The sequence below is a fragment of the Pollicipes pollicipes genome, unplaced genomic scaffold (assembly GCF_011947565.3).
Source record: "Pollicipes pollicipes isolate AB1234 unplaced genomic scaffold, Ppol_2.1 Scaffold_7231;HRSCAF=8579_pilon_pilon_pilon, whole genome shotgun sequence".
In the NCBI taxonomy this organism is placed as follows: Eukaryota; Metazoa; Arthropoda; class Thecostraca; order Pollicipedomorpha; family Pollicipedidae; genus Pollicipes; species Pollicipes pollicipes.
In genome coordinates this window covers 7,515,834-7,525,439 of record NW_023597034.1, presented here as the reverse complement: position 1 = coordinate 7,525,439, position 9,606 = coordinate 7,515,834, and the positions used below count along the sequence as shown (strand labels likewise).

At 54.5% G+C, this 9,606-nt stretch overlaps 1 protein-coding gene across 1 annotated transcript; it reads right to left on the bottom strand.

Annotated features, from left to right (window-relative positions):
- Positions 1–4,313: 4,313 nt before the first annotated feature.
- On the bottom strand, positions 4,314–9,059 carry LOC119109343 (D-glucuronyl C5-epimerase B). The gene is made up of 3 exons (XM_037232955.1): positions 8,673–9,059; positions 6,280–6,405; positions 4,314–5,529 (listed from the first exon to the last, which is right to left on the bottom strand). The coding sequence occupies exons 1-3, from the start codon at positions 9,057–9,059 to the stop codon at positions 5,152–5,154; spliced, it is 891 nt and encodes a 296-aa protein (XP_037088850.1). The 3' UTR covers positions 4,314–5,151.
- Positions 9,060–9,606: the final 547 nt, after the last annotated feature.

Here is a 9,606-nt window from a genome sequence, read left to right as displayed (position 1 = left end):
GACAACAGAATCGACCATGGCAAAATTTGTGTGGAGATATGGGTAGATCGGACAGCACAGACGTGACGAATAATTTGCAAACTGTGTAGCGAAAAGACGAGCTAGTTATGTTGCATGCAAGGCACACTGCAGCCAGAAAGCGGCACGCACAAGATCTGTACACAACGCGTGTTGCCACCGCTGCAACGTGCGACAGGCAAATTGCAGCAGCAATGACAAGTAGCAGTTGAGATATGGCAGATCCAGTGTTGGCAGCGGCGACAATAGCAGTTTTTTTCGAAGCGTCCGGAATGTTTCATCAAACCCCAAGTTGCAACGGTCTTTGAGTGCTGAACATTTGGCATTGAAAGCAGGCACGCGATGATGAGAGTGAAGCGCCTGGGACGTGTGGCTGCGGTCCTTCTGTGCCGCTGCCGTATTTTTCATGTTGTGGAATCTGATTCGGAGAACATTTCGGTGCCTATTTAGCTTGAGAAGAACGTTCTTTGCTCAGGAAAGTTGCGGTTACTTCGACTTTGTGTCAGCAAGCATTACGATTAATCTAACTTGAACTGTCGCCAGTTAACTTCAGCGGGTAATATGAGGCTTGGCTCGACTTCTTCAGCAGCGAAGTACCCACTTCTATTTGTTGTATATGTTTTTGTCGTCACTTTGAGGCCAAATATGAAAGGCGTCAGCCCACGTCCCGCTACCATCGCGGTTGAGAATAGCTCCAACTCGGCGATGGCTAGCGCACTTTTGTTCTGCGTCGTAAACACCACTTCGATCGTGCATAATTGTTTGCGCCTCGTTGGTGCTGGCTAAATGGCCTCATGTACTTTGACTAATTCGTGCGTTTTGGAGCCAAGGTCATTAGTGCTACACAGTGCAGCCTAGAAATGCTGCCAAGAAACACAAAATACAGGAAATACAAGACCAGCGCAATACAGAATACAGCCAGCAACACTTGACATTCATTCTTCTTTCTACTGAACTTCACTGCCAAGGCAGTCGTGCGTTTTACACCGTGGAGGGTAAAACGTCCGGGGTCCGGGTCCGAAGGGTAACACACGGGCAAGATTGACTGCACTGTCGCCGTCGGCAGCAGCGGTGCGCAAGCGTTCATGACTAATGACCCCAGCATGCGTCTTTTCACTGAACGATCAGGGCCGATCAACCCAGCAGCGGCAGAGGGTCTGGCCTTTAGTGGTAGACGTGAATGGTCGCGCAGCCAGCGAGAGGGAGGTGACAGCTCATGCCTGAGGGTCTCTGGTTCGGTCTGACCCGGCGTTGGACTGGGATATGGCTGGTGCGGCGGCTAACCGACGTTCGTCCGGTTCACTGCCCAAAAGCACTTCGCACACCTCTGCATACAACTCACACAATACGAACAAGGCGGCGAAATAAATGTTGCGGACGGCTGCCTCTAGCTGTGCTGTTAACAGACGCCGCTGCTGGCAAACAAGAATACTACTCAATTGATGCAAAGCTTTTGTTTTAGACCATTCAATCATTAAACAGGTCACATAGATAGGGCAACAGTGTTAGCCTTATTCCTCGGAGAAAAACAAGGAGAATGGAGATATAGTTGTGTTGATATTTCGGCAACATGCCTGTAACGAAACAGTAGCTGAAGGGAATTATTATGAATACAAATTCACTTCACCTCTTGTTACGATAAAGGCGTGCTGCCAAAATATCAACCCAACTATGTCTCCATTCTCTTGGTTTGTCTCCGATGAATAAGGCTAATGCTGCTGTCTTATCTCTGTGAATAATGCTCCTCGCTAATGTACTGAACAACTTGCGTAGTTTCAAGCAGGCCACCATTAAAAAAGAGATTGATAGTTTTTCAATGGAAACTAGGCTAGTTCCAGGAACAGGTATATCAAGATGTTGGAGTTCAATGACAACAGTATGAATCTGAAATGGCTTCATCCATGCGAAAAAACGTTCCGAGACATGCGCTGTGATGGCACCGCGCACCGCCCTCCACCAATGCACACCGCCCTCCACCACCGCGCACCGCCCACCGATGGCGCTGTCCTCTCCAGGATCAGTCGGTGCAATAATCTCCATTTCTGAGCTGACAGCACAAATGCATCATTCATACAAATGAACCTACAATTATTGTGGTACGACATTGCTATCAGCGATATTACGACATTAGACTGCTGGGTGCGTAAAACACCTAGCTTATTCTTAAAGAGAATGCTTCAACATTTATGTGGAGTTTTTGAACACAAATAGACATCCCGAAGACCTTTCGGTGCTGTTCACAATGCTGTCCTTCCCAAAACCTAAGCCCATCTAGTTTCTAAGCTACACGCCCGCGAAAATCAGAATGGCTTGTCGGGGAGAGCATTTCAAAGTCACATTGGCATCCATGATTTCATGGCAAAGTCATTCAAATCCCGCCATTACACAAGCCATGCGGCGATCAATGCCAGACAATCTAATTGGCGAGGCGTTCATATCTGGCGTTCGTGAGCGCGATTTCCAGATAAAGCGGTGACCAAGTGGCTCTCAATCAATGTTGTGCAATGTATGATGACGTACTCAAACCATGACGCATCGAGGAGGATACTTATTCAACAGAACATTGTGCTGCTTAGAGCAGTCTTTTCCACTTAAAAGGCATACCAAAAATTAAGAGTGAGCTTACTTCTCCATACATCAGTCTTGCTTCATTTTCTTTAAATGTGGAACATTGTCTTTAGATTTATTGTGGGAACTAAAGTGGATTGTGCTGTACCATTGGGGTGCTGGCCTGATGAGATGTCCACCTTTCTTGACAGCGCTTGAAAACAGACTGCGTTCCATCGTGATTGTTTACCTAGTTAGATAATTTCATAAACAATGGCGTAGCCCCAAAAGTGGTCTGACTTATATGCATAACACATCTTTCCATTTCAGCTATGAAAGCTGTACATCCCTTTTACTATGACGTTCATCCGCTGTGCAACTGAATACTGTTTCTTCTTCCAGCTATTCCCGAAAATCCAGGTCATCTTCGTTTGAAAACCAATAAGAATGTCACTTTCGTATCTGCAAAATAGGCACAGTTTGATATTTGGCAAAATCCCTACTCTCCACATTATATTTTTCAGCAAACAACACGCCTAACGGAAACCTCAAAGCAACACCGGCAACCTGTTTAACGTGTCGCTTTTTGGACATGGGCATGGCATGGACATGGCGTGGACATAGCGGCCTCGTCAATACATAAACGCAACATTTTCTCACGAATGGGACGGTTGACGCAGGGAGCTGGATGAGGCAAGTGGTGTTAGACAACGCCCAGCATATCGACGGCAGCGTCAACAGTGACGTCATTGAACAAAGATATTATGCCCGGACAACCCAGCCCGCCTCACATCAAATGTGTATGCATTTACCAATTCCATGAACTCATTACTGGATAACCCAAGGCTGCAGTTTCCATATGCCTGATTATATTTCCTAGGAAGGAAACGCTGCATTGATTTTATATGGAACACAGCCTCCTCCCAGCTTGGTTCTATATATATATATATATATATATATATATATATATATATATATATATATATATATGGGGGTGCGTGCGTACGTGTGTGCGTGCGCACGTGCGTACGTGCCAACCAACCAGCTATCAGCGCAAAAGCTTACGCTGTCAATTCTGCGGAAGCGTGCACCACAATTCATTGTCCAGATAAGCCCGAGTGTGACGCGTCCCAGACCACCCGGCGTCCCAGCCTGGAGAGCGCCTCGTCAGTCACGCCAGGCCAGTCATGTGCGTTGATAACCGGACTGTATGGCGCAGCGGTGATCGCCAGCACGCGCGCCGGTCACGCCGAGCACGGCGCTCGTGGCCAAAACGCACGTGACACCATCTCTGGCGCCATCCGCCGCCACCTCTGGCGCCATCCACCATCTCTGGCGCCATCCGCCACCATGGCGCCATCTGCCGCCATCCGCCATCTCTAGCGCCGTCCGCCGCCATCTCCGGTGTCATCCGCCATCTCTGCTGCCATCCGCCATCTCTGGCGCCATCCGCCGCCATCTCCGGCGCCATCCGCCGCCATCTCTGGCGCCATCCACCATCTCTAGCGTCATCCGCCGCCATCCCTGGTGCCATCCGCCGCCGCCGCCGGACGCCAGGAGCCCTAACGGTCGCTCAGAACGTGCCGCAGAGGACGGCATTGTTCCCGCTAACGCGGTCCGCCGGGAGGGGCCGGCACACAAGGGCGATATCTGGCGCCGACGGAGCGGACGATCGCCCCCGAGCCGTGGCTCCAGCTAATGGGGCCAGCTTTCCGCAGAGAACTTCGCCTCCCACTCACAATTAGGACCAGTCATCATATATTGCGGTATTAACAGAGAATGGACTGGCTTCGGACAGGCGGTCGGCGGGAGCGTCCCAGTCCGGGCAGCCTCAACAAGATCCTGTCATCCGCGCACAAAGCAATAGAGAGACGCGTGAGCTGTGTATAAACTAACGCGAGGAAAACCTAAAAGTGGTTGCTAGCAAAATGTTTCCACATGCATGTCTAAGACTACGTCAAAACGAACATGGTGTACACGCCTTCTTTATCACAGCAGTAGCTCCGGGGCAAGAGGACTCACAAATTTTGTAACTCAGCAGTAGAGAAACGGTGGCTAATGCCACTTACAAGATCTTACAAAACACTGTAGCAAGCAGGCGTAGTGTAAACTGCAGCACTTACGAGCAAGTATAACACAGCCTATTCAAGTAAAAATGTACAGGTGCTAAGCACAGAAGAGAAACAAATCAGCGCATAAAAAACTCATACAGCGGAAAACACAGAAATACCGTAGGGGCATAGAATGATTAGTAAAAAGCCCAATGCATTCAAGAACTCGATATTAAACAAGTTCGGGAATTCCACACCATCCACAACCATCTCTGCCAGTTTCCGGACACAGTTGCTCCCAAAATACGCCTGACAGCACTAGACACCCATAACTATTCGTACCGTTAAGCCAGCCGCGTCAGCTGACTGATCGGCGGCTCCAGGTCCCGCCAGCACTGCGAGCGCCGGCGACACGTCTCGGGCGTCGACCGCGACACCGCGGGCTCGGCCGCCGGCGGCCGCCGCTGGTCTCAGTGCACGCCCGTATCACAGTTTGGTAGGGCCGGCGCGCCGCCGGGCGCTCCGGCGGCGGCGGCTAGTTGTGCGCCGCCCGGTGGCCGCGCATGTACGCGGTCCAGCGGTCGGCCAGCTCGGCGAACAGCGTGTGCTCCCGCTCCATGGTGGCCAGCACCAGCAGCTGGTTGACGTGCGTCACGTGGTAGTCCCAGCGCGCCAGGTTGGGCGGCCCGCCTCCGGTCACGTGGCGCAGGTCGTATAGCGTGCCGGAGCCGGTGTCGAAGAGCGGCAGCAGGGCGCGCAGTGATGTCAGCCCAGCGGCGTACAGCCGGCCCGCCTCGCCGCCCTCGCCCTCCGTCCGCCACAGGTCGTACAGGCCCATCAGCGAGTAGATGAAGCCGTTGAGCACCAGCGACGATGGCACGGTGGGGTACTCCTCGTACCAGACGTACTTGTCCTGGCGGCGGCGGCGGACGGTCAGTGGAGCGCGCGCCGCGGGCACGCACGCTCAGGCGCCCCGTACGATCAGCAGGACGGCACGGGAGGCTCGTCACTGAGGATCCCATCCTCCCCTGGCGTCAACTTGTTCAGGATAAACAAATGGTGTCACTGGTATCAGGTTTGATACGTTATTTGTTAAGCCCCTTTGACAAAAACAGTCAATCCACCATTCATCAAGGGCAGCATACAGGTATCGTGTGAGCTCCATGCCGCACGTGCCCAACTACGCGCAGCCCTAGGTAGGGTCGATGCAGAGCCACGTACATTTGTCAGCATTCGCCCCACAGCTGCCGGACCACTGTGAACACCAAGCACGTCGCCGGTGGCTGCGGCGAACCCCATTCGGTCGGCCTGGCGTCACAGCTGCCCGGGTACGGTGACGGGCGGGGGGGGGGGGGGCTCACCTGGAACAAGGTCCACACGCCGCGCGGAGGGGAGGGCTTACCTGGAACAGGGTCCGCACGCCACGCGGAGGGGGAGGGGGCTCACCTGAAACAGGGTCCGCGCGCCACGCGGAGGGGGGGGGGGAGGCTCACCTAGAACAAGGCCCGCCACACACCGCGCGGAAGGGGGGCTCACCTGGAACAAGGTCCGCACGCCGCGCGGAGGGGGGAGGCTCACCTGGAACAAGGTCCACACGCCGCGCGGAGGGGGGGCTCACCTGGAACAAGGTCCACACACCGCGCGGAGGGGGGGGGGGGCTCACCTGGAACAAGGTCCGCACGCCGCCATCCCGGCTGTCCACGGAAAACGGGCCGGCGGCCCGACGCGCGGCGTCCAGGTAGCGGCGGTCCCCCGTCACGCGGTACGCCCGGGTCAGCAGTGACATGGCCTGCGGGCAAGACGGCCGGGTCACGCGGCGGACGGCAGGAACCTCGCCGGGACACGTACGTCCAGCCATCAGCCATCGATCGCCGAGCGTCCCAACGATAGTCGATAGCGCACAGTTAGCTGGGTGTTTTGACGAAATGGCGTCTGCAGCGACAACGGCGGTACCTTGGCAGCCAGGGACCTTTCGAGGCGGAGACACGTACACCCTGCGAAGCAAATCAAGAGCTTGTTTGCACGGGACCCCTGAGCCAAACGACGGTAAGAGTCAGGCCTTTGAAGTGAGCCAACAACGCCACGGGTTAGCGTTCGTACTAAACACGATTCGGTAACAGCGGGGCACGCTCCCGCCGTCTCAAAAACTCCTTTGATCTCTAAAACAGTGTGTCAGGTTTCAGTAGCAGCTCGCTAACCAATGACCGCATGCCCTTTGGTTGACACTCAACATTAACACTCACAGACGCTGTTTTTTACAGCACGAGAAGGAGCTGGATTACGTAAACTACGCATCTGATTACGCACCCTACTCTGGCTTTGATTCAAACCAAGGCTTTCACGTACGTAAAACACCAAAACAACGCATGAGTCGTACTTGACTTTGGTTTTAACGTCCAACATGCCTGTCTGTATGCATGCAGGTAAACATGCATGTATGCATATATATATATATATATATATATATATATATATATATATATATATATATATATATATACAAATACATACCGCGTGCGTACGTGCGTGCGTGTGCGCGTGTGTGTGTGTGTGTGTGTGTGGTGTGTGTGCGTGCGTGCGTGCGTGCGTGCGTGCGTGCGTGCGTGCGTGCGTGCGTGCGTGCGTGCGTGCGTGCTGTGCGTGTGTGTGTGTGTGTGTGTGTGTGTGTGTGTGTGTGTGTGTGTGTGTGTGTGTGTGTGTGTGTGTGTGTGTTTGTGGTGTGCGTGTGTGTGTGCGCGCGCATTTTAACGACAGCGATATCCGACTGTCGTCACGTGCAGAAGTGGAGACGGTTGACAGTTCCAAGTATAAGACCGCGGGCTGAGAGCTGAAAGAATCATGCCGCCAGCCAACTCAATACTGTTTGTCAGGCCCCTGTCATCCCCTCAGCGGCCACAGCGACACTAATTCCACTGACTTTATCATCCCCCGTCCAATCAGACGGCTCCCGCACACCTCGTGGTGCGGTTCTCAAACCAGAATTACGAGCAGCCAATGGCGTAACGGGCCACGTGACTTAGCGGTCAAATCGTCGGATGACCGTACCTGGCGGATAGGGTCTTGCTGTTTGCTGTTTGATTTGGAAAGCAATCCCACGCACCAGACTGGAAATGTGCCCTCGCACACACGTCCAGGGGGACCTCTAGCACATTAACTATGACATATTTACAGCTGGGTGTTCGGATATATGAGCTATTACCTGAGGGTTCGCCGATGAGTCTCGTAAAGCTTACTCCGTATTCTGCCATATTCGAATGTCTCCCGTCGGACCGTCTTACACTGCTTTGCTCATGGGAATAAATGCCCTTGAAGCGTTGGCTAGCTTAACCTAATATACATAACTATAGGCGAGCTGATTTATGACGCACCAGAAACAATGAAGGATTCAATTCGAGCAATCTATATATTGCCATGACTATCTCGATTTTCCGCGGTGTTGATATTGCCTTTGTGGCAACCAAAACTTTAAATTTACGGGTTTCAATTGTTCACGGTCTTTTTCTAAAAGGATTTCTTGATTCCGTGGCTTCCAGCATTTCAGCTCCCAACATGACGGCCCCTCCCTCCAAGCGGGCGTTGGTAGGCTGTGCCGCACCGCAACGGCGCAAGCCGGGCCAATCCGAGCTTCCCTGCGAGAGACCAGTGCCAAACGAACGCGAATGTGGCGCGTCGGCGCGTATCTGTTGTTGTCCGGCGCGACCGTTCTCCGATCCAGCCCGTGCCTGCCCCCATTGGCGTGATCATCCCCTGCATGCACCCCGCACATGTCCCTGACCGGCGTGACTGTCCTCTGCTTCTGCCCGTGCCTGTCCCTGGTCAGCGTGACTGTCCCCTGCTTCTGCCCGTGCCTGTCCCTGGTCAGCGTGACCGTCCTCTGTTTCTGCCCGTGCCTGTCCCTGGTCAGCGTGACTGTCCCCTGCTTCTGCCCGTACCTGTCCCTGGTCAGCGTGAGTCCCTTGCTTCTGCCCGTGCCTGTCCCTGGTCAGCGTGACTGTCCCCTGCTTCTGCCCGTACCTGTCCCTGGTCAGCGTGACTGTCCCCTGCTTCTGCCCGTACCTGTCCCTGGGCCATGGCCGAGCTCCAGTGCGGCTTGAGCAGCATGTGGTCGTTGAGCCGGCGCTCTACGGGCACGGTCCAGGCGCCCGAGGCCGTCTGACTCTGCAGCAGCCAGTCGGCCGCCTGCAGGAACTGGCCCGCGTGGTCGGTGCTGGCCAGCGCGAGCCGCTGCAGCCGGCCGCCGCCCCACACGTGGATCGCCCGCACACGCATGCGGCTGGCAACGAGCTTCTGCGCGCCGCCGCCGCCGCCCCCGCCGCCGCGACCCCGGCTCGACAGGCCCTTCAGCGCGTCCACGCTAAGGTCGCGGATGAAGTGTTTGTAACCGCTCCAGCTGCGCCCCAGGCCGATGAAGACGTCGGTGCCCTGCAGGGAGCGCGCCGTCATCAGGTGAAAAGCGCAGGTGAAGTGGTCGGGTCAGCTGGCCGGGTCACACGACAGTGAAGCATCGCCACACTGAAGAGGACTCACAACACGACACTAAGTAACCATGGCGAATGAGGCGTAGATCAGCTGTACAAAACGAGTCCGCGCGGAGGTGACTTTCGATCCTCGACGATCGAAAGCTGGTGTCGTTTGAAGGGTTAAGTGGGGTAATGGGCGCGGATCTCGCCAATCGGTCCCAAATTAACCTGACAGGAAACGAAAAAGGAATGGTGGGTAGCCTGGTGTTCAGGAGCCCATCAATGTCGGGCTCGCTCTCTTGGGGCCAGCGGGCGGTCGCCCACGTCAGGTCGAACCAAACAAATGGGGACTAGGAAGCCAACAAAGTACGACTCTCCAGTGCACCAGGCGGCATTGAATCTGGCCAAGCGAGCACAAATTTGTGTTCTGAATAGGATGAACTGCAAAATCAAACAGACAACGGGCAGCGATGGCACGGCTCAAATGGGAGCACGGTCGCCTTAGAGCCGCGTGTGAGACGCCCAACCCG